The 26,285-nt window shown below is 39.1% G+C and overlaps 1 protein-coding gene across 6 annotated transcripts in view; it reads right to left on the bottom strand.

Moving 5' to 3' along the window:
- Window positions 1–26,285, bottom strand: part of Inpp4b (inositol polyphosphate-4-phosphatase type II B) — a 751,408-nt gene that overhangs the window by 75,917 nt on the left and 649,206 nt on the right. For all 6 annotated transcript variants that reach the window (XM_021220100.1, XM_021220101.2, XM_029532468.1 and 3 more), the window contains 4 exons: window positions 6,784–6,956; window positions 5,519–5,642; window positions 4,337–4,454; window positions 711–851 (listed from right to left, as the gene is read on the bottom strand). In XM_021220100.1, the coding sequence (XP_021075759.1) occupies window positions 711–851; window positions 4,337–4,454; window positions 5,519–5,642; window positions 6,784–6,956 (556 nt within the window). The remainder of the gene's footprint in view (window positions 1–710; window positions 852–4,336; window positions 4,455–5,518; window positions 5,643–6,783; window positions 6,957–26,285) is intronic.

Here is a 26,285-nt window from a genome sequence, read left to right as displayed (position 1 = left end):
GAGGATAAACATTAAATAGAAAGTTATGGAATTTATGCAGTATCTCACATGCAAGAGTTGTCTGGAGAAGACCAAAATTCTAAATCAGAATAATAGGGATCAAAGTGCAGAGGGGAAGTGTTCTGCCAGAGTCAATACCGTGTTGGTGTCAATGTGCTAAGCAAACTGACTTTCCTGCCCCCATCCATGTCTCTGTATTCTGCAATTTTGACTTTTTTTTTCAAATCCTATCACTCTTAAATAGTTTCCAGGTAATTAAAAGTTATGATTTTAATTTACAAGAGAGCTAAAGGAAAATGAATGCTTTCAAAATGAAGTGACCTCTAACGTAGTTAGAATGACCCAGATGATAAAAACTAGTTTGGTTTGAGGCTCACTGGTCCTTGAAAATTCCTAGAAGCTCTTTAAAAGTCGGTAAACAGGAGAGTTAGAGGTTGCGCTGTAGGTCACACTCATAGGCTGTGTATATATTTTGCTATTGGTATAAATATATTTCTCAAGGTTTTGACACATTTAAATCTAATTATGGGTATGATTCCACCATATACAGCTTACATTGTTATAAGAAGCAACTTGGAAGTGTATTAATTGAAAGGAAAATGCTACATATCACATGTCTAAATTCTAAACACAGAAATATGGTATTTCTCAGTCTGCAACAGAAAAGAGAAAAAAGAAACACTGAGCTCCATCTTTCTCATGAAGCCTACCTCTCAGCCAGTGTCTGCTGCTCATTGATTCCCACATTAAACAGAACGGGATGCACGTGAAGCAACTGGCCTTCTTTAATCTGCAGTGGGAGCAACTCAAATACTGTAGCTGGAAGCTTGACCTCCACCACATAGTGTTCACTGCAGACAGGAAGGATGGAAGAAAGAAATGGCTTAGGTTGGCTGCAGTTCGTTGGAAGGGAAACCATCAATGGATGGGCTGGAATACAGCACTGACTTGGGCTTCTGTTGGGTATGTGCTTTCATTCGACTGTTCAATCACTGAAGGGATATACACCCGTTTCATTGTCAAAATGCATAGCGTGTGCATTGGCAAGTACATGTGTACCTACATTCTCAGCGCTGCTCTGTGTTCTGTAGGAAAGGGAGGGCAATTAGCTCATTTTTGAAGACCCCTGGCCAAGCACATAGGTAGTCTCAAGTCTGTTTTCATTTACTATGAGAATGAAAGCAGTCCTCTAAATATGGGGAATTAATATAATGGTGGGGTTTTTCAGTATATCGAGGCTTAATAAACAAAGCAATGAATAAAATAGTTATGATCTAAATGTGAACTGTCCCACACAATCTACGGTGTTTGACCAGTGGGTCCACAGATAGTGGTTGTGCTTTTGGAGATGGGGTAGCTGAGGATGGGGGGGCCACTGACTATGGGTTGGGATGCTTCATGATTATAGTATCCCTGCCCCTGGTGCACAGAGCTGTGACAGTCAGAGTCAGAGGCCCTGCATCATGAAGATGCCACAGCCACAGCTACAGCCACACTTTCCCTTCCCAAGAGACCACGTTAGCTCAGATGATGAGACTAAATAAGTCTGGCTTCCCTTCTTTTGAGGTACATTGTCACAAGGATAAGGAAAGTGACTGGCATAAGTGTTTCTTTTGGCCTAGTCAGATGGATGAAACTCGCTGTTTCTGATGGCCAGATGGAAATAAGGTGGTTTAATTACTGTATATGTAATCTTAGGTATTTGTGATTCTTTTGAAAATTTTGCATAAAACTGAAACATTTTCATTAGAAATTTTCATTAAATATGATCCTAACTATACAATGATGGAAATTTAGAATCCATAAAATGTGCTCAGTACAAGTAGGGTTTTGCATCTGTTATAATTGTTATCTGATGAAGGAAAGACTTGACTGTAGACATGTAGAGGGGTTTAGCCTAGGAACTAGAGAAAACCATGAGCTTTCAGAAGGATATGGAGTGGGCAGTGTCATACTCCATACATTGGGTGAGTCTACTTTTGACAATCCTTTCCAATTTTTAAGTAAAACATTGTGTCAAACACTATAGATCATAGACTCACATTTGTTGGCATTTTTGTGTTGTGGTGTTTTGTTTTGTTTTGAGCCTGCAGCCAGGGACATTGGCAGCACCCTACAAAGATGTACATTGTAAATTTCTATGTTTATTTGCTCTTGGTTAACTTCTAATCGGCTGATGTTTATTTCCAGTCTTTCAATACTGTCAAGATATGGATGAGTGGGTTCATGCTTATACCTCAGCCATGTTGCACCATTGTTGGTAATGTGTATGACTAAGTCACATTTTAGCTTAGCAGTGCACATGCTGCATCTCTCCCATTCATTTGTGACTAGGCAGATAATACACAGTTTTTTTAATTGCAAATAGTCCCATGATGAATATTTAGGTAAAAGCTTATGGAGTGAGCAGATACTTTGTTTTCTCCTGGGAATATATTTAAGAACCATAGTATAAGTTTGTATTTAATTTTTAAAAACCGATTAGCTATTTCCTTTATTTTTAATGAAAATGTAATTACATTATTTCCTCCTCCCCTTCTTCCTTTCCCTCCCTCCAAGCCAAATATTTCCATTACATTACTCCTTCAAAAGTTAATAGCTACTTTTTCTTCATTTTTTTATACATATACATATAAACATACACACACACATGGAAAATACATAAATATAACCTGCAGAGACTGTTCAGTGTTGTTTGCATGTACGCGATTTCAGGGTTGACCACTGGTGTTGGATAACCAATCAGGGTGCTCTATATTTCCTTTCTACATGTAATGTCTCCACTCCTCAGGATTTCTTTGTTGTAGCAATATTTGTTATTATCAGAAGTCCTGAGGGTGTGTGTGAGTGTGTGTGTGTGAGAGAGAGAGAGAGAGAGAGAGTCACACACACACACATACACACACATACACACAAACTCACACACACTCACACACAAATATACTCACATACGTATACACACATACATACATACATACATACACACACACACACACACTTGGACACACACACACACACACACAGTCCCGGTGATGGGCCCCAGGCTCAGTTTTCTGGGCTAAGGATCACACCAAGGAGACTAGGTCTGGTGGGCAAGCGCTTTCCTAGCTAAACTTCCTTCCAGATGAGACAGCTGTTTGGGGTGACTCTGCTTAAAGCAGAGAGAATTTACCTAGAAGTAGTCTTTTGTGTTACTGGAGTCTTACAGTCCTTTGACAAGTTCTGATCATAAACATAGCTTGAAGGATGTCCACAGTAAGAACACCCTTCTCTTTGCCTGCACAAATGGCCTGGTACACATTTGATAATAAACTTCAGAATAATGTACATAGCTGTGCTATTTTCCAGGTGCATTTGTGAACCATTTTTACTTATTTTTTCCTCCTATGAATAGCACAGGATGCATTAATATCTTGATGAGACATTTACTCTCATGGGGGCTGTGTTTTCTTATGTTACAGAGTTATCTTTCAACTATACTTGAGGAACTGGCTGTTTGGTATGCACCTTTAGCGCATGACTCTAAATAATAATTTATGTTTACTTTGTCTTCTCTCCATTTTTCTCTAACGCATGTTTACACTGTAACCTAAGACTATTTCAAAATTCAAGTAACTTCATATAGTACTTAAATATGTTAACATCAGATGAATTAAAATCTGGATGACTTTTGATTGAAACAACATTTTATATGGTACATTTCTCCTACTAGAAGCCTCTTTTACATACCATCATTTTTTATCATTTCTAGTACTTTGCCCATTATATTTTGACCTTAGAAGCTATTTATTTCAAACCCTTCTCGGAAATGTCGCAGTCTGAAAGTGAATTGCCAAAAATGATTAAGAAAAATGGTGGAATATGCACCCGACATAAGAATATATCCTTCCTAACATGTTGCTGCATTTAACTGAATTTAATTTCAAGTCATCTCAAGAATGATGAAGCTATTAGCTGGGCAATTACTGCAAAAGTAAAAACACCCAGAGCTTTGGACTAGACAGTAATGAAGAGAAGTCCTCAGAAGCTGCTGCTGCTGCTGCTGCTGCTGCTGCTGCTGCTGCTGCTGCTGCTGCTTCAGATTTTCTACATCTCACATGCATCCTTGTGTTTAACCTCAAGACCATTCTGAACACTTAGGAGACCTCTAGGAGCTTGTCAAGACCCCCTTAGAGCATACCATCTGCGTTTATTTCCCAACCCCTGAAAAAAAGAAAAACAAAACAAAACAAGACAAGACAAAAATCCCCAAACATAACCTGAATTATTCAAGGAAACTTGTCCAAAAAACTGTGTCAGTGCGAAAGTCTGGGCTCTGGACATGGGCACCACTCACCGCCTTCCCGTGAGAACAGGGAGGACATCATTGGAAGTGGCTTCAGTTATTTTAAATGCAACTTTCCTCAAATCTGAAATACCGACCGCCATGTCCTCCAGCATTCCAATTTCATCACCTGCACAGGGACAAAGGGACCTTGTTACAAATAGACTATTAAAATAAAATGTTGGTCGCTTCTGTACCTCCCTGCTGGGATTGTCCCTAGCAGTTCCGTGGATGAGTTTATGAAGGCAGTGAGTCCATTTAGCATACTTTCCCATGCAGCTCAGGGGTTTCATCAGTGAAGTAAGAACAGTTTCAATGAACTCCAGAAGTCAATGTTCCCTTTGAGGGAAGAAGAATGTCCAGCTTTGTTGAGAGCCTAGAGAGACATTTCTAAGCCTTTTATAAAGCAAAGTATCATTTAGACATCTTTTCATTGACAGGATTGTTAATTTATTATTTTTTCTTTAGAAGAAAGAAAGCTGCAATGATCATTTCATCAATTGATCAATTACCTAATGCTAATTTTGTCTTCAAACTCTGAAAAATATAGCCTGGAGATATAATGAATATTCTACACTAACACAATCCAAAGGAAATAGAATGTGAGCTACATAAATCTCTGCAGATTTTCTGCTCTTCATTTTTAAAAGAATAAAGTGAAACAGAGCAGCATTGATTTTTAACAATATAGTATAGACAATTCCAACATATACAAACTGCAGGTTCAAATGTAAACCAATAAATATTTATTACTAGCTAACACAAAACACTGTGCTGGTCTTTGAAATCTGATGTTCATGACTAGAACACATTGATTTGGGGTAGATGCATTTGAAGTCCTCCGTAAACACATAGGGCTCCCATATTAACAGCACAGTTCTAGATACGAGGCTACTATGTGCTTCAAATCCAATGAAACCAATGTTGTCAGTGAGTCTCTTTATTGAATAAAATATCCAGATAGCTGCTTAAGAGTCCACTCTGAAATAATCCACAATTCAATTTTCAAAATGTAATATGAATCCAAAAGAAATACCAAGGGTAAATGAGTATAAAACTTAGAAGTTGACTTATTTTTTTAATGCTTGATACAGGAAAGGTTCACGTTTTACTTTTGATGCTATTTGAAAAAGAGGGAAGTATTATCACTATAAGCAGCAATAGGATTGTAATATAAACTCATGCAATACTTACTGTAAGTACTTAGTAGTCCTTCATATTGTACTATCAAGCCCACTGTGTGAAGCTGTTGCAGGAAGCCAGGGTCATGCAAACTTGTATGTAATTTGATGATAAAACCACAAACCAATCCAGCAAGCTAAGAAAAGAAACCATTCAAGACATTTACTAGGGTCAGCAAACTTATCGCTTCAGTTTTTAAATATCTTCAGACTTTTGAGACATCACAGATTTAATTAAAATTCCTCAAGCATATATAACAAAGCTGCTAAAGTTGGCACATATTTATTAAAAAAAATTGATGGTCTTTGATCTAGGGCAGCATTGTTGAAAGACTTTGGAAGACAGAGTTGGAAGGAAGATAGAGCTAGATAAATGGATTTCAGAATCAAGGTAGAAAGTTTTGAATTGTATGTCCACCATCTATAATCATGGCACCATTAAAGTTCTTAAGATTTTTCAAATTATGCTATTATTTTGTTTTTGGACATGTGACTAGAGTCACTAAAAGCACATCATTAATAAACAGGCTTAAGGGGGAGTTCGATGCCTGGTTAGCTCTCTCTGCCACTGGACCACTAATGACATCATATACTGGCAATGGGGCAATTTGGTTAAAACCTCCCCTTTGCATAGACTGCTTACAAAGTGAAGAATTGCTGTCTCCTTCTCTTCATGCTTCATGTACTTGACCTCTGAAAGTGAGTTGTGGAGTGGAGAAAGGGGAAAGAAATGCAGAAAGCACTGCACTGGTGGTAAACCTGGTCTTAGAGTCATGATTAGGGTTGGATGTAGCCAAAGCGAGTGATTATGCAAGCCCTTATGAACAAATCCTGCAGCCTTGCAAACTTCTTTTATAAATGAGAGGAGAGACCAATGTGAAACCCTGCCCTGAGATTTATGAGGAAGCTGAAGAAATAAGGAGTTATATAAAAACGCCCCCGTCAGTGAGTTCTTGGGCCATCACCTGCACTGCAAGATGACAGTCCCTTCCTTTTCATCTTTAGGCAGTCCCAGGGAATGATACAAGGGACCATTGTATCCTTCTCACAGACTCCATCCACTGCTCAAGAAAAGTATGCATATTTTCCATGAAGAAATAACAACAGTTCCGAAATTGTTCATGATCTAGTCAGCCTATTTATTTATATAAACAAAACTGGGTACCAGAATTTCGAAAAGGATCTTTAAAAATAAAGCCAAGCAAAGAGTTCTACCCCCACCAAGGACAGAGCATTAGCAATTCAATAGTGTTCTGTACACCATCAAGGGGCACCCACCGCCTGACTGAAGACAATATCTCTTCTCAGAGTCAGCATCAAACACTGGGGCAGACTGTAGGCCAGTTCCTGAAGAAGTACAAATGTCAGGGATTGCTTGGCTCGGTTCACCACTTCTCCTATGCACTCCTTCAAGGCGAGGATGAGTGGGTGCAGCTGTTCATACCAGTCCTCTGTGGCAAGGCATATGGAGAAAGATGAGAAAGATGAGAAGGAGGCGTGCAGTATAGAACCAATGTTTTCCATGAACTTGTACCTATCAATGTTTCCTCGAACTTACTCCTATCAATGATTCATGAAGAATAGGGTTGAAAATGTCTAAGTCCAGTGATTTCCCTGAATTCAAGTCTACAGCCGGTTTCCTGTTGCAGCTTTGTACCTAGATGTGTGTCATATAAGGCCGCAGGCTGCCTTTCTACTTCACTCTTCTCTAAGGTCAGCACTCCCTGTCTGTCTGTTAATGATGCACCAGTTTCTTCCTATGCTGGAGACAGATATTGTTGCTGGATTTCTCCCAAAGGTTTCATAGAAACGTGACCATCAGTTCGGCTCTTCTCCCACGGGATATCAGTCTTCTGATATCAGTCTTCCCCTTGTTCTGCCCACCACGCACGGTTATCCTTAGGTTTGATTCCGCTCTCTCCCTAACTCACTCCTTTCTTGTCTCTATCATTCTCAGATCCTGTCCTTCCTCTATAGTGTGGATGGGAACTTTTCAATCGGTCCGAATCCCATTTCATTGCTTTCTTCTCCTTATTCAAAACATATAAAGCAACAAATGCTAAGCAAGCAAAACATTGCTTATAGAATAAGTCAAAATTCATGAAGTTTGTTCTAGTACCACCTTAAATAAATCATTTGCAGGGCACAAAGATGGCTCACGGGTTAAGAGCAGTAGCTGGTCTTCCAGAGGTCCTGAGTTCAATTCCCAGCAACCATTTTGTGACTCACAACCATCTATAGATATGGTGCCCTCTTCTGGCCTGCAGACATACATGCAGGCAGAACACTGGATATGGAATAAATAAATTAAAAAAAAAAAAAAAAAAGGAAGAGAGAAAGGAAGAAGGAAGGAAGGAAGGAAGGAAGGAAGGAAGGAAGGAAGGAAGGAAGGAAGGAAGGAAGGAGAAAAAGAAAGAAAATTGTGGCTGGAGAGATGGCACACTGGTTAAGAACACCGACTGCTCTTCCAGAGGTCCTGAGTTCAATTCCCAGCAACCACATGGTGGCTCATAATCATCTATAATAGAATTCGATGCCATCCCACGACAGCGGCAGTGTACTCATATACATAAAATAAATAAATAAAACTTTTAAAAAAATGTCTGCAATGTTGAGTTCTAAGTGTATTAAATTATCTCCCAGCATGCTCTACTTTCTCACTCTAGGGACTTTGAAGGTAGTCTCCTCTAGAAATGTTCTTTTCTCTACTTCTCTTACTGATGGTTTATCTTCTCTGGAAACTTAGGTTGGAACCTCTGTCCTGGAAGAAGCTGCCTTCCTCCCACCCTCCATGTTTGTCTTTCCCAAGGTGTGGGTGCCCGTGTCCCTCATCACTCTGATATTGCCGTGTGGGACTACTTTTAAAGAGGAAGCTCAACAAGGGAGAGGAATTTCGTTTTTTAATCACCAAATCTCCAGAAACTAGTACAGGGCTAGCTTTTAGCAGACACCAAAACTGTCAAGGAATGGGTCAACTTATGACAAAATTGTATATGTTATTGTAAAATGCAGGCATATATGAAAAAGTCAAACTTTTGACAGTATTAGAGTTCCAAATAGGAATTTTGTGTGTGTTCCAAATAGGAATAGGTGTGTGTATGTGTGTGTGTGTGTGTGTGTGTGTGTGTGTGCGCACACATAGGTGTACAGGTATGTGTTCCTCTGTCCCTGTGTAGAGGCACACATGCATTTTCCTCCATTGCTCTATCTTTTATTTTGAGATACTCTGAAACTCACCCTCTGGCTAAAGCCTCTGGCCAATGCGCTCTGGGCTTTGTCCTTTCTCTCTGCTTTCCATTGTTAAAACTAGGAGTGCACTTCACCATGCTTGTCCTTTTTCTTGGATACTGATTGGTTGGATTTTGTTTTATACATTTTACTTAATGAAGAAGGAGTGACAGGATTGGATCCAAACTCAGGTCTTTGCAAATCACACATATTACTCTGTGAACTATCTCTCCAGCACCAATATCTCTCTCTCTCTCTCTCTCTCTCTCTCTCTCTCTCTCTCTCTCTCTCTCTCTCATTCCATTTGTTTACATCTCAAATGATATCCCACTTCCTGGTTATACTTCCACCAGCTCCCACATCCCAAATGCACACTCTCCACCTCCCTTTGCCTCTATAAGGGTGCTCCCCTCCTCCTGCCCCACAACTCCAACATCCACCTACACTGGGGCATCAAACCTCCACAGGAACAAGGGCCTCCCCTCCTATTGATGTCAGACAAGGCCATCCTTTGCTACATATATCTGGAGTCATGGATCCCTCCAGGTACACTCCTTGGTTAGTGGTCTAGTCTCAAAGTCAAAATGTCTGCATCATGTCCTGTGCGTATTTATTCTAGCTTTCATCTTAGTGTTATTTTTATCGGACTCCTGAGTGTCTGAGTGGGTCGGTCTCTCATTCTTCCGCCTTCTCTCGGATCTCTTTTCCTCCTGTTGGTTTGTCTTGCCCAACTTCAATGTGATGGCTGTTGTTGTTTTAGTATATTTGATTTGTTATGGTTTGTTATTATTCCTTAGAAGTCTGCTCTTTCCTAGTGAGAGACAGAAAGGGGGGTGGGTGCGGATGGCCAGGCAGGTGGGAAGGCCCTGGGAGGACTAGAGGGAGGGAAAACTGTCATCAGGATATATCTATGGAAAAAAATCTATTTTCAATAATAGGAAAAAAATCAAAACCAGTTAGGGTACTTACATGTCTAGATTTCTAACATGTATCAACTATGTAATTATGAATCTGACATATGCTATATGAACAAATTATGCCGTATTTTAATTAGAGAATGAAGAGTTGAGAAATATTAAATACAGATTTGGGGTTTTATGATATTCTATTAAAATCTAAATGAATTAAAGTTGGGTTGATTGACAAATACAACATAACATAAATGATGGAAGATAAAAAAAAATGTATTTATCAAGTAGGTTTGTGTTACCAGCATATTCTCAGAACAACAAGGTCAGTTATCAGCTAAGACCTTGAAAGAACAGTAAAGAACGATAAAAACAAATCACGTGAGGGCTGTGCTGCATTTACTATTATTTATTTGCTGTCGTGATATTATAAACTTAGTGGCCTAATTCAAATGGTTGATATAAGATAATGCATTATGTTTCATCTTTCCAAAAGATATTGTAGACTTAAGCGTTAGTATTGGGGGAAAATAAAATTCTAGAAAAGGAGAAATTCAAGGAAGGCTTATTACAGCTGGTTTCATTCAACCAAGAGTCTGCTTATGCTTCAGGGTGAAATATGAACAGTGCTTCAACTGAAACGATTAATTCTTATACCATTGATTATATAAAAGTGGGAAAATGACTTATATTTGAATAAATAACATTTCAGGTGCCAACAAACAATGCCCTATGTTACTATATATCTTCCATACTTAAATTTTGTATATCCCATCCTCTCTCATTCTGTACCTGTTATCCTCAATATGAAAAAGCAGTTGTGTGTGTGTGTGTGTGTGTGTGTTCACATCACACACCCTTACATATTAAAACACTAGGAAAGAAACGTTCTGATAAGTTTACTCATAGTTCAATGTTGAAAATTAACTACAAACAAGTTCTGGCCTGTGATAGGTTCTGTATGTTTGAGGTCCCACTGTGTAATTATTAGGCAGAAAATACAGCTTTTGTGCAGTAGGTGGAGCTGCTTTATCAGGCTGAAGTAGAACTACTTTGCCACTCATTTAATTCAAGAATGAATAAAACATTTTCCTTGTGTATTTGCATAGTTCTCAAAGAACTTGTATCTATTGCTTAAGCACCTTGAATCACACTCTCCCATGTCAAAGGGGTAATAGCTTGCTCAGGGGTGTGATAAGCTCTTTCTTCTTTGAAAACAAAAAGCTAACATAAGTGTACAGGTTTTTGTCCTTGAATGAGATTGTCAATTCAAGTGAAATACAGCTGTTTGTTTTTCTTAAAGGTTTTTGAAAGTGGAAGCATCACAGGTCACTTATAAACTTCAGAATGAGAGAGTGTGGGAGAGAGGAAAGTAGAACAGAGAGGAACAGAGGTGGAAACAAAAGAGAGAAAGATAGAGACCATTTCTAATTCTACTAAAATAGAAATAGAAATACACCAGCCATCTAAACCCAAGAGAAGCAGGAGGCGGTTCTCTCACGAGCTGCATTCCAGCATCTCCATTTAATACCATACATTCTATTAAAAAATAGTGATCATATACTTATGATTGTAATTTAAGGAAAATGAGAATATAGAAGACAGTTATAATTGAAGAGTTGGAAGTGTTTGAGCATGGTAAGGTGACTTGAAGAAGACAGTATGCTTTCATGGAGATACACAAGGCATCAAGGAAGGTAACAGATAGGTATCTTTTATAAAGAGAAACTATCAGCTCTGCCAGTAGTTAAAGGAACTGCCCCAGCCAACTGCAATGACTCCCAGCTTCTTTCTCATATTAACATCCAGCCCACTCTGTAAATCCCAAGTTCTGACGTAAGCACATTAGACTACGGAGGGCCAGAGAGAGGCAGAGTTCAGGTCATAAATGGACTTCCTACTACAATGAACATTTCATGTCATTCTTACAAGGAGCAAAATATGCTTCCATTTTCTTGTTAAAGCTGATGGTTGTTTGGGGGGTGGGGGGAAGAGCTTCACTCTTCTCACATTGCTGTCATGTCCTTCCATAGTCCCCCATTTGCATGGTGGCTGTTTTGTGCTTCACATAAAACCATCTCTTTTTTACATTGTGGTCAAAGTAAAAATCCATGCATGCACTCACATGTACTTTCCTGAGTTTAGTTTTTTTCCACTTTACACACAGGTATGGCCACACATGTATAGTCATGTGTGAGCATGGGAAAACACATTGGTAAGATGCGCCTAGGAAGCAGAACAGCTGGACTTGCATCATGGTTTGCCACCACATCAGTACCTCACAGTTCATCACCTTGGCAGTCCCTGAATTGTAGTTCTCTCATGGGCTTCCTTCGGCAGCAGATGAAAACATGAAGAGAATGTTTTAGTATCTCCATAAAAACTTGCTGAGGCTCCTTAACCCTGAGACCAACAAGCAGAATTTTCCTCAGGAAAACATAAAATGCATGTGGCTTAGCTGAGCCTTTCCTGAGCTCTGTGATGGGACCTGGAAGCCATCCAGGCAGATCTCTGCTTCCCAGCCTTTTACAGCCCTCTCTAATGTATTCAAGTGAAACTAGCTAAAGGATGACTGCTGGGTGCCCTCCCTCCCCTCCACACACCATCTATTTCCTGTACAGGATGTCCGTGTCCTCTGAGCTCAATGGCTCTTATGTTACTCGGGAGAAAAATAAAGGGGCCATGTAGCAACCAACTGTAGTGTGGTGTAATGCTGTCCTGCCAATTTCTGAGCCATTTTCTTCTCAGGTATTTGATTTTTCTCTTCTCATTTAAAATAATTAACTCCACAAAAGCATGTAGACATTCTTAATTTTTATTAGCACAACTTTTCAGATATGGTGGTGGGGGGGAACAAAAGCTAAGAGATCGAATAGCCACTAAATGTCCTACAAAAAGCTGAGAGATGTCTCAGCTCTGTTCATTTTCTCATGAATTTCTTATGAAAGCAGAAGTAGCCCCAAAGGAAGCTGACAAAATGCCTAATGGTTTGAGGTAAACACAGAGCAATCCTTAGCCAACATGTGTTTTATGTTGTATACAAATCTCAGTACCAAAATGAAAACACCTTCATGCTTGGGTGTTGAGGACAGGAGATGGGGATGGGGATCTACACTCTTAGAAAGTCCCTTTCAAGAACCCACATGCTATCCCAGCAAAGATACAGCTCTTTCTGAGCCCCTCTGTGTGAGCATGTGTTGAAAATTCAACTTTTTGGTATGCACACGTGAATGGTATTCTAGTCATCAATATGATCGTGGGAGGGTAAATTACTGGGGAGCATGCCTCAGCACAAGTTACAGAGAGTTTCTGTGTGAGTCAATCCATGTGGCCAACGTGAGTCATAGGCCTAGACACTGGCCCTCTTGAGGACTCTAATCTAGACATATCCTAGGGGTAAAATAGAGAAAGCAGGTTAAGTCCTGACAGCGATAGGCAACAGAGGAAAAGGAGCGTGTGCTGGGGTCTGGCTGCTTCAAAGTTATTTCTGCAGGCTGCGAGTGTTCTCTTCCTGTTCTCGCCTTTATGATTCATTTCCTAACTGTGGTCCAGGAATTGAAAACTCAATTTGCATTTATCTTACCCTAACAAATACTGATTTGGCTTCCTTACATTACTGACTATATTAGTCAAAATACAATGACCTAGAAAAGAGCAAAGTTCTATGTTGCCTAAAAGCTTTGAAATATCTAGTCCCAGGCTGACTAAATCCATTACTCTATGGTGGGCATCCTTGTGACAATGACAGAGAGCATGGGTGAAGTACGTTGCTCATTTCATAGCTAGAAGGCTAAAGAGGGAAATGGAGAGTGTGGTTCTCCAAACACCCTAGAGGCCAAATCCCTAATAACTTAAACACTTCTCACGGGGTCTGATCTCCTGGAGGCTCCATCACCTTCCAGGAGTGGTGCACTAAGAAACAAGCCTTTAACAAATAACAGAGATTCAGATCCAAGCTATAGAGCTACTCCTTTGCTTTCACACCGCCATCTTGAGAGATATGATTTCATTAGATCACAATGATTATGTCTTGTGTTTTGATGAGTGTAATATTTGTACCACTCTGCTCCTAACCCGAGATGACTCAGATAAGCTGAGAAGTAGGAATTTGACACAATAAATGCTGCTCATTATACTGATCTATTTTCTAGAAATATCATTACTGTGCTGCAAGGTGAGGGCATCTGCATGCCAGGACACCTGGAGTTCAGAAAACATCTGTGTTGTGTTCTTTCCTGGATGTGAGTTTCAGGGATTGAAACCCAACTGTCTGATTGGCCTGGAATTCACCATACCACTGAGCTGTCTATATATCCATGTTGAAATTCAATGTAGATGAATAGATGGGCCTAAGATTGTTAAATCAAATACCTGGAGCCTCTCCAAACATTCCTGACAGAAGGACAGCCTCTAGCATGAGCTCCATCAGAACAGACAGGTGTCAGACAGATTAAGAGGAAAAAGACAAAAACCCTACTAAAATGAGTAGGCTTCTCTTTGCTTCATAGCTGCCATTACATGGGTCACTCAGCTTCAGGATGCCTGGGTCATCATCGAGGGCTGCAATTGATAAAACTGTGATCCGAAATACATTTCTCTTCCTTTACCTTGTTTTACCAGATATTTTTTTCTCCAAAGGAAGAAGAAAAGTAACTAAGATAGCAGCGATAGTGGATATTAGCCAATGGGGACCTTGCATGATGTCATCAAAGTAGGAGGAAAAAATAGAGGAAGGTAGACGTGAGGAGAAAACAAGATAGGCCATATTATAGATGACAGGAGACACTAGGTAAGGAAAAGTCTAGAAATAATGACTATCAGAGCAAATGGAAGCCACAGCTGTGAGGGAGTCTATGAATGAATGTCCTTCTCCTGTTTTCCCCACATGGCAGTATTCAAGCAAAGGACAAAATAACATCTTAAAATATAGTCACTCTACTGTCCTCTGGGGTAAGTGACTGTTTTTGTCAACTTTTAGATGAATTAGAAATGAGCATACTGCTCAGTCTAAGACAAATGAGCAGGAGAAGAACAGAGGCCACTTTCGCTCGTGTCTAGGAACTCTGTTTGTTTAAACCTTGACAGGCTGAGGAGAGTGTTATAAAACTTTCCGTTCTTCCTCTTAGACAAACAGCAAAGGAGATGCATAAGCTGAAACACTAGGTAAACTTTTCACTTCACAGTCTTCAGTAAAAGAAGCAGGAATGAGTGGTTTGGGGTGCAGGGCAAGGAGGGAGGGAGATTTTCAGAGAGGAAAATAGGAAAGGGGATAACATTTAAAATGTAAATAAAGAGTATATCTAATAAAAAATAAAAGTGAAAAAAATAACAACAACAAAAAAAATCTGCTAAGACAGTTTCCAGCAACTGCATCTGTTCATCATGCAAGCTCTGCATCTGTTACAGCCCTGAAGCTTTGAATCCAGGTTGCAGTGGACCAAGAAGAGTTGCAGACTCACATTTCTCAGTCTTATTTTGCCTTGTGGCTATCAATAAACTCAAGTCTTGTGAGTGTAGTCTACATGTAGGCTGAGTATTTGAAACAAGCCCCAGAGGTCATGGATTAGATAGAGAAGACGGGTCTGTCTGTATTCCATAGTTGCTGTCATTTCATTAGCAGCATGTAAGGTTGGATGCTGTCTTGACTCAGTTAGATTCCTGTAAGCTAGAAGAAGGAAATAACCATATTTTCACCCTACATCTAATAATATATATGCAATAGATTTTTTTGCTACATTTTCTTTTATCAATGTTCTAGGCCAATGGAATATAGTATACAATATTAGGTTTTCTTTATATTTATAAAAATAGAATATTATACATAGATTAAATTGACTAATGTTAAACATATATTCAATTAACCAAGAGCAATGTGAACATACATTTATAGGATGCTCCATTCAGTAGTCACATGTCTTGAAGTTTCTGGATGGTACATATCATCTCCCCTTTCCTCAACCTATCTCAGGTTATCTTTGTGTATGAGAATGCCCATCTGGCCTGAAACTTGTCTACCAATGCATCAGAGGTTGTTAGTGACAAGGTAGGTTAAATCTATAGCTCATCCACACTGGTTTTACAGCACCCTTCCTCTGTGTATTGTGGACATCAGAGTCCATGTTCATAACCCTCTATGAGATGGGAATAAAGTAATATCAATTCTCCATGTTACTGTATCTCTACACCTGCCAACATTCATCCCTTGTGTACTTATTTACCTCCAACTTGTGATGATGGACTGAGCTTTCAAGTGTAGATCTTCAAACTCTCTTCTGTATGCACTAGATCTTATCATTAATACCCACCTAGGAGCATCATTCTGGTAAGACTCTCCTTTTTCCCAAGCCTGCATTTTTACTGATTTATTCCCACTAGCAAATGAACACGATGCTCATGTTCATCTCCTTAACTTTAAAATGTAACAATAGGTTGACTTCACTTCCTGCCATAGTTCTTACCATGCTTCTGTTTACTGGACACCCTTCCTAAATGAATATGCACTTGTCTTCAGTTCCTTTGTTTTGTCTCCTTCTTAGTCCTCTCCATTCTGGCTTTAATACCTACCCATTAAGCAAAAACCACCCTATTCATTGTCATAAAGGACTTCACCAATGCAAAATTCCAAGGCATTCCTCAATCTAATTTTGCTCAAAGTATTTAACCCTGGGTTGTAGGATGCCACAATCCTAACTCACAAATAAAATGTTGCTCTTTTCCCTACTTCTTATCTAGTAACACTGATGTGTCTTAAGGCATAATCTATAGATGGATTTCTTACTCTCTGAACATTCAACACATCATTCATATTCTTGAATAAATTTCCATCTGCTTGTCAGAACCTCAGCTTCTTGTATTTAATGTCATAGCTAATATCTGCATGTCAAACTTAAAGCCTTCTAGATGACTTCCTATGTTCCTTTCCAAAAAGATTTATTCCATCTAGTATTTTCTCTACTCCTACATGGACCATTTGTCCTTTTGGTTGCTCTAGTCAAACATTTTTAAATTATTTTGATGTCTGTTCAAGCTGACAGAAAACTTCATGGAATAACATTCAAAGTAGGCACAGGATCTAAGTACTGTTCTGTCCCCTCCATGCTAAGAGCTGCATCATCATGTCCCACTATATAATTGTTGGGTTTCTTACCATCTACACTAGGTTTGACTCTTTCCATTTATATCCTAATTGCAACAGAAAACTGTGTTCTTGTCTAGGCTGTGTTGGGTTAATCACCTCTAAGCCTCTCAGCTGCTCCCCAAGTTTCTCAGAGAGATGATCCTTCTTGCATTTACCTCTTGAGTGTTACTTCTTCCTCTTTCCTCTCATTTCACTTTTTGTTGCAGTGGCCTTAATGTTCTCTGCACGTGGCAAGCACGTGTCCTCACCAGCTGCTTTTTGCCCTCAGTAATCCTTCCCTGAGGTATCCATGCTGATCCCCTTTATCTCCCTTGTCTTTGTTCAAACATTAGCTTCTAAATAAAGTCTTTGTCAACTGATTATGTCACAATCCCAGCCTTGGACCTCAGCATCCCTTCAAACTTGTTTGTCTTGCTCTATATTCTCCAATACCTCTGTCCCTACCAACCCATCAGTATCATATAAGGTTTCCTGTCTCCCGTGATATTTTTTAATATCTCCTTTTTACTAAAACACAGACTCAAGGAGGATGAGGGTTCTGTCTGTTTTAGTCAGTCTTTTATCTTCTGTGTCTAAAGTCGTGCCTGGCATACAATAGTTACCCAAATAACATATGTCTGGTGACTTTAGAAACAGGTGGCATCTCTTTTTCCATCATACATTGTCAGAACTGAAATTTTCCTTTCAATTTTGTTCTTAGATAATCATTTGACTGTAAAATAAAGTGAGACTCAGAATATCAATGATTTTCAAACATTATACTAACAAGTAAACAGCATATTGTATACCTGTTAGGTATCTTCTGCATCCTACATGGCTATGCAATATCATAATAAATTGTATGATTTTATAATAAAATAATAAATTTCTAATAGGATGGTCATTATAAAATGACCTCATATTCAAATGTTTTTGAAAGTCTACCATTATAGATATGAGCCTATTATATTCTTAATACATATATCAATTGATTAAAATTATAGGATATAAGTAATTTCAGCTCTTCAACAGTAAATTTTTAAAGTCCAATCCAATGGTGTTTATGTCACAATGAGATTTTGCCCATTCAATATGTAGAAATCCAAATAACTCAATAATACCATTGAATCTCCTTTAAGAAACCAAGCTTTGTTCTTGATTTTTGTAGTTTAAAAAGCAAAGCATATTTGTTATATATGGCAAAGTCACTAAAATAATTAGCTATTGTGCAACACACACTCTCAGGAGATCAGTGCTTTTCCACATGTGTCAATGTGTGCACCCATTGAAGACATAAGCTGAGTAAGCATTTCTGGTGGGTGGTAGATGCCAAGACAACGATCGCATCCCTAGTCTATAATATTAAGTGTTCACTATTTGTCAATAATTATAGTGTATGCTATGGATTCAATAGTAAGTTACAACACTTGGCATATTTCTCACAGAGCCAAGTCTAGTAGGGGGTGGCATTTAAAACAGCATGTGTAATCAGTCAGGGACTTGGAGGTTTCAAAAGAGTTGCTAATGATCCAGTCTTACCGAGACTGAAAATGAACTTTCCTGGCTCTCACATGGTTTAACCCTTGACCCCTTTAAATGAAGTGTATTATATAAAATTTCTAAGTTTTACTTGAGTAAAACTTTTAGGCAGTGATAACTTTGGCCTGTCCATGTTGCACTGTGGAAATGACAGGCAGGAGGCCGAATGGCGGCCACTTCTGCAGAGATTCTCTCTGCTAGTTTGGTCTAGTTTCCATTCCAACCCTGGTTTTAGTATTATTATCCTGCATGATGCCTTTCTACTTGCAAGCCCCACAGAAAGTACAGCTACATAATTGGCAAACCAAAAAAAGTGAAAACTAAACTCCTGGGGCTTTATTCAAAAGCTATAACCAAGTTTTCTGTTTTTCTTCCTCAGTGGCGCTCTTGCTGGCCTGTCACAGTAGTCAGGAGTTTTGACTTACTTGTTCATGTCTTGCTTTCTTGGGCATGGGTGTGTGTGTGTACCAAACCCCAAAGACTCCAGCCTGAACATGACTCAATAGTAAATATAATCTCCCTTAGGCAGGTGGACTTGTGAACTCTTTCTGGCTGTGTAATGGTGGCCAGGCTGAAGTGACCCTGCCAAAGGCATCCACAGGAGAGGGCATGATAGAACTCATGAATTCAGATCCTCAACTCCTGGCACAGGTTCCACTACCCCACTGAACTTCACTGATGAATCAAATCCAATGACATCATCAGGAATTTCACTAGAGGAACACAGCCCAGTAAGCTCAGAGCACCATCTCTTTCTTAGGGAAGAGTCAACTGCACTGATTCCATGAAGCTAGCTTAGGGAAGGCACACCAAAGGATGTGAAGGTTTGGTCTATGGGAGGTGGAACCACAGCATCTCTCAAAGGCTGGCAGAGACAAGCACAGGCTAAGTTCTTCAGGGTTCATATATATGAGCATGAAAGAGTGAGAAAGAAGAGCAAGTCAAAGCCCTGCAACCAGACACATGTGGAAAAAGAATCCTGAGGACTTTAAAATAAGGGAAGCCTTAGCAAACAGGTAATTCCAATCTGTGACTAAGACACATCTTAAAACATCATGGGAAAAGACACAGGCGGCGCAATCCACAGACGCAGCTACAATCAAAACTTATGCATTCATTCCCGTTTTCAAGAGCTATTCTAAGAACCCCAGATCTTTTCTGACTTAATCACCTGTATAGGAATCACTCTGTCCAGACTGGATTCAAATACTCTGATTTTAGAAAAATGCTTTAATCTCATCTATGAAACAGGGATCAATACCACATCTGCCCCCACAGACTCATCACAAGAAAGGAGCAGAGAAAGGTGGCTTGCAAGTATACTGTACATACATGTGAGCAGACATGTGAGCTGTGAATGTGATTCTTATCAGTCTCTTGACACCTGGGATTGACATCATGAACCATGCTAGCTGGATGTCAACACAGCTTTGCACAGCTGCATGAATGAACAGTCTCCTACAGGAACTGTAGACACTGTGTAGACACTCTTACAATTTGGTATATTAGTGCAAACAATTCGCACCTGAGAAAGAAACCTAGGCTGTGCAACAACTTAGCACGTGAATACAGAGCGTAAGGAATACACATGCTGAAGAGCGAGAATCGGCAAAGGGATTCAGTATGCACAGTCCTTTTGGCCTTGTGTCTGAGGACCTGCATTCAGTTCTATTGTCTCCCATTTTTATCAGTGACTTCTATGAGTACAGAAGGAATGTATGTGAAATGTGAATGAGATAAGCCAGAGTGGGTAGATATGATGGATGAAACAGTAGATATGATGGATGAAACAACAAAACAAACCAAGTATGTATTAGGATGCACTCTCAACAGTGTTTCACACTGCAGACATGGGTGGACATCCATCTCTGCTGCTGCAGCAGCAAGATAAACCATCTTAATCTTTTAAAGCCACTAATATTTCACAACATGTACCATAGAATGGTGCTTAAATGCTGCTTAAATCTTGAAAACACATGAAGAATAAGTCACCCTAGTAAGGCCTATGCCTATCCATATTATTGCTCCTAAAATGTGGCTGCCCAGGCAGCCGGGATGAGTTTAGGTATCATTAATATCAGCAGTAACTAAGAATAGAGAGCTGATTCCCTATAGCGCTCCTGCAGTTGCCACAGGACACTGTGCCACACTGCTTAATTCTGGGAAAAGCCAAGACAAATGAGCAAAGCCTTTGAGAAAAGCCACTATTGATAGTCTTGAGGCTGTTCCTTTGAAAAAAAATGCACCCAAATGTGCCAATTCAAGCAAGTCGTGATGGTTGTTTTCAGATATAATTTTGGCTTAATGTGGAAAAAAGAAAATAAAATTGTTCTGTTTATTGCAAAAAATGCATCTGGGCCAGTGGGGAGACTTAACGCAAGCATATTTGGACCACTGTCTGGAATGTGAGGCACTAGAGATAGAACAGTGTTTCCTGGAACCACAGCTGCAGATTACAGCCTAGACTGGAATTGGCAGAGATATGTAGGTAAGCCTCTTAACGTAATTCAGGAGGTTTAATTACATAATCGTTAAGTTCACATCAAAATCCAAGAGTTTAATATTCACTGATTTAATCTTTGCAGCCTCAATTTATTATGAAATTGAAGGCATGTGGTGCTACGCAGAGAGCAGATGTCCATAATTGTGTTTACGTGTACGGAAAATAAAGGGGCAATCTGTGTTTACTGGTTCAGTAGACATTCACACATAGATATACATGCATATGCAAATGTGCATACACATACATTAGTCCACATCAATGCAGACACTGAGAATATATATTTAATTATTTAAATCTAAACAGGAGAGAAAGCTTGACTTCTAGAACTGTTTATATTCATGCTGAAAGAAATGTATAAAGCAAGTTAGAGACATATCTTAGAGGTTCTGCTTTGAAGTAAATATTCAAAGAAAAAAAAATCCGTACTGCAAATGTAAAGTAGTAATACTGTATTAATGCACGATAAAAGGAAACAAAGTTTCAGCTCTGAAAAAGAACAAGTGTGCTGGTTAATCAGAAGACCATCAGAACCATAAGTACACACGAGCAATGCACACAAATTAAGGCAAGAATAGAAATGGTGAAGGGGGCTGGTGAGATGGCTCAGTGGGTAAGAGCACCCGACTGCTCTTCCGAAGGTCCGGAGTTCAAATCCCAGCAACCACATGGTGGCTCACAACCATCCGTAACAAGATCTGACTCCCTCTTCTGGAGTGTCTGAGGACAGCTNCANTCTGCTTGTGGACGTTGTACATCGTGGTGCGCACTAGGCTCCGCACCACGATGTACAACGTCCACAAGCAGCTTATTACAAGTTAGAAGATCTTCTGGGTATATGCCCAGAAGAGGTATTGTTGGGTCCTCTGGTAGTACTATGTCCAATTTTCTGAGGAACCACCAGACTGATTTCCAGAGTGGTTGGACAAGCTTGCAATCACACCAGCAATGTGATTTCTCCACATCCTCACCAGCATCTGCTGTCACCTGAATTTTTGATCTTAGCCATTCTGACTGGTGTGAGGTGTCCCTCAACAGAGGAATGGATACAGAAAATGTGGTACATTTACACAATGGAATACTACTCAGCTATTAAAAACAATGAATTTATGAAGTTCTTAGGCAAATGGATGTATCTGGAGGATATCATTCTGAGTGAGGGAATCCAATCACAAAAGAACTCATATGATATGCACTCACCGTTAAGTGGAAGACCAAAGTGTGGATAGTTCGTCCCTCCTTAGAATGGGGAACAAAATACCCATGGAAGGAGTACAGAGACAAAGTTTGGAGCTGAGACGGAAGGAAGGACCATCCAGAGACTGCCCCACCCCGGGATCCATAGAATAATCAGCCACCAAATGCAGACTCTATTGCATATGCCAGTATGCTGACATGACCCTGATATAATTGTCTCTTGTGAGGCTATGCCAGTGCCTGGCAAATACAGAGGTGGATGCTCACAGTCATCTACTGGATGGAACACAGGGCCCCCAATGGAGGAGCTGGAGAAAGTACCCAAGGAGCTGAAGGGGTCTGTAACCCTATAGGAGGAACAGCAATATGAACTAACCAGTACCCCCTGAGCTCATGTCTCTAGCTGCATATGTAGCAGAAGATGGCCTATTTGGCCATCACTGGGAGGAGAGGCCCTTTGATCTTGCAAAGATTATATGCCCCAATACAGGGAAATGCCAGGGCCAGGAAGCGGGAGTGGGTGGGTTAGGGAGCAGGGCAGGGGGAGGGTATAGGGGACTTTCCGGATAGCATTTAAAATGTAAATGAAGAAAATAGCTAATAAATAAATTTAAAAAAAGAAAATCACTCAGTTCATTGAAAAAAATAGAAACGTCATTTTCTTCTAGAGGTAGTGGATATGGATAAACATGAGAGAGTTGAGCAAATTAATCTCATTATTAATGAAAATAATATGAAGATAGTATTGATTAATACATTTTATACTGTTAAACTTCCTATGCACGAAAAATATAATAATAATAATAATAATAATAAAACAAATGTGGCATAAAATTAGACAGACAGAGGTGTGTTCTTGAGAGTGACTGCATAGACAGTAGCTTCAGGACCTATGCTTATGGAAAGTGTTTCTATAAAGCATATGTTGGTGTTTCTATAAAGCATATGTTGGATCTAAATGGTGCTTCCAATGGAAGCAACAAGATTCCTTGGAGACCGTGTGAACCTAGGGCTGTGTAGAGGAGCTAAACACACTCTCGGTTGCTGAACAAACAGTGATTTGAACCCAAAATAAATGGTAATGATATTGGATTATAAAGCAAAAATAAGGAGTGTGTATGAGTCCATGGTAATAAAAGTGATTAGCTAAACAAATAATGCCTTGGAGGAAGGAAATATTGTAAAATGTTTCCACTCTTAGCAGTCTAACTTAAATGAGACTATCCACAAAGTTGAAGAATTAAATATTCAGTGATGCTTGTGTGTTAACTATAGCATTAATATAATAAATGAATATTAAAAAAGCAGTTTCTACTTTGCTAAATTCGTTTACAATCATTAAAATCTCATTTCCATGAAACATTGATGAGATAATACTGATATGTAAGACATAAAAACATACATTTTATTTATAGTGGGTATTTCAGTTTATTTGAAATACTTTTGTGAGTGTGTGGATGTATCTGCTTATAAACAGAAGAATGTTCTAAATGCTTATATCTGGTTGAAATAAAATCACCATGCATATGCAATCCTATCTGCTCTTTTTAAAGAAACTCTGTAATGTATTGCCTTTGCTCATAGGATTACTAGGGATAAATTAAGGGAAGGTAGGCACATGTCTCAACTATCCTTATCAGTAATAATTTGTACTACAGCATGGACCAAATGCATAGCTTTACTTGAGTTTTTATTAGTTCAAAATCCTTCTATACTATATTGGTTGTGTGACAAGTCAGTATAGGTATTGAATGCGCTACCTGCCTCCATCCAAGAGGCTATAAATTGATAGAAGCAAAGGTTATCTTTATTAACCAACTGACTTAGTTAATTACAGTCATTCTACCTAAGCAGAATCACCTGAAATTTATTTAAGTATTATTAAACACATAACTGCTTGCAAGATGCATATTTATGTATGTTAAGAAAATCATATCATTGATATAATGGCCTGCTTGAAACATACTCTCTCTGTAATGTTGACCAGAAGGTAGAATGTTAACAAAATCTTCGACTTTGAAATTATCTGACATCATATTCTATATTAAACAACTTTTTCATATACTTTAAATAGTACTATCTAAGTATAACAAAGAAAATAATGTAAAACAAAAGTATTTGTCTAATCAGGTGAAAATAAGGAAAACAAAACCAGTTAGCTAACATAACCATCCCAGAGGATGATCAGATTGTGAATCTACAGGAATTTCTACAAATTCATTTATGATTATATGCATACAGTTGTTTTGTCTTTACATATGTGTGCACATCTGGTGGCACTGGAGATCAGAAGAGAGTATCATCCTCTGGAAATGGAGTCATAGACAGTTGTGAGCTGCTGTGTCAGTTCTGAGAACTCAAGTCCCGTACCCTGGAAAAGCAGTCAGTGCTCTTAGCCACCGAGCCATCTCTCCAGCTTCATTTTATTTTAAAAGTGTAACATTAATTCAGGAGCTTTGCTCTGGTTAAATACCAGATATGAAAAACTTGGGTCATTTCAAATATTTCAAGGACTTTATTTGCATCTCTGGGCTGTTTGAAGGGTTTCAACATACACAAAAGTCATATAGCCATTATTTCAATGGTAAATCATGGTGCAGGGAAAACCCTCAAGAGATGGCCTGATTCACTCTGTATCTTTGATCTTTAGGTTCTGCAAAATAACTCTGTTTTCTAGAGCACTACTGACTCTGGCTCACACTTGTCAGCAAAGGCAGGGTTAACTGAAGAAAGTTAACACACAACTATGACAAGTTTCTACTTTTTTTTCCAGTTTTTTATTAGGTATTTTCTTCATTTACATTTCAAATGCTATCCCAAAAGTCCCCTATACCCCCCCCCCCAGCTGCTCCCCTACCCACCCACTAGCACTTCTTTGCCCTGGTGTTCCCCTGCACTTTAATCCATGTGAAGTTTAAGGCTCACTAGGTTCACTAATTTAAAAGTAAGTATAGTATTACTAAATAAGAAAACATCTCCGTATAGAGATATAGACCTAGTGTGAGCATAAAGAACATTGTCTATTCACTTTGGGATGTACAACAGAGGGAGATGGGCCATCTACACAAGGAAACTCCAAAATGATATTACTTCCAAAAAGAATTTACGAAGGATTCTATCATTTAAACATATGAGGAGACATAGAACTATAAAATTATGTTTTTGAGAATATATTATAATTACATTATTCCCTCTCCTTTCCTCTTACGAAAGCTTCCCATAGAACCCTCTTTCAAACTGCTGGCCTCTTTTTTTCATTAAATCTTGTGTGTGTGTGTGTGTGTGTGTGTGTGTGTGTGTGTGTGTGTGTGTATAGAGGGCACACAAGTGGATGCATGGACACAATGAACACATGCAAGTGTGTGTATAAAACTCACATTTTATATATGTATGTAGCCACTGATATATGCATATGTCGGACACATGATGAAGCAGTGGAGCTTCAAGCAAACCAATTGGGAAAACAATAATTTTAAAATCTATCCATCCAGCCAGGCATGGTAGCACACACCTTTAATCCCAGCACTTGGGAGGCAGAGGCACGTGAATTTCTGAGTTTGAGGTCAGCCTGGTCTACAGAGTGAGTTCCAGGACAGCTAGGGCTACATAGAGAAACCCTGTCAAAAAAAAAATATATCCATCCACTGGACTTTGGCACACCATACATATGTAGCTGATATGTAACTTTATCTTCATGAGGATCCCTCAATAACTGGAGTGGAGGTTCTCCCTGACTCTGTTGCCTGCTTGTGGATGCTGTTATCCCTAATTGAACTACCTTTTCTGGCCTCAGTGGGAGAGGATGTTCCTAGACCTGTAGTGACTTGGCTTGCCAAGGAGGGTCAGTGCCCAGCAGAGCCTCCCCCTTCTCAGAGAAGTGAAGGAAGAAGGGCTGTGTGAGAGAGGGACTGAGAGGAGAAAGGGCTACCATCGGGATATAAAGTGAATAAATAAATTAATTAATTAATGGAAAATGATTTATTTTTCTAAACAAACAAACAAACAAACAAAAACCAGAAAACAAACACACTAACAAAAAAACCAAAGAATAGATTTTAGATGTCAAAATTAGAAAAATGCCTTTTAATTCCCTCAAGCACAAGATACTCAGCAAAATTCTAGGCCAGTTGTGATAGGATTTCTGATGTCAATAAATATATGCAATATTGTTTTGTTCTTATTAACATTAACAAAATTAACAAAACTATTCACAAAGACATAAATATTATTACAATGTTTATCATACTTGCTAGTCAAGGAACCAATATAGCAGATATTTGAATGCTGTTGC

This window comes from Mus pahari, chromosome 20 (genome assembly GCF_900095145.1).
Source record: "Mus pahari chromosome 20, PAHARI_EIJ_v1.1, whole genome shotgun sequence".
In the NCBI taxonomy this organism is placed as follows: domain Eukaryota; kingdom Metazoa; phylum Chordata; class Mammalia; order Rodentia; family Muridae; genus Mus; species Mus pahari.
The sequence above is the reverse complement of the archived record's forward strand: the minus strand, read 5'-3'. Positions and strand labels throughout refer to the sequence as shown.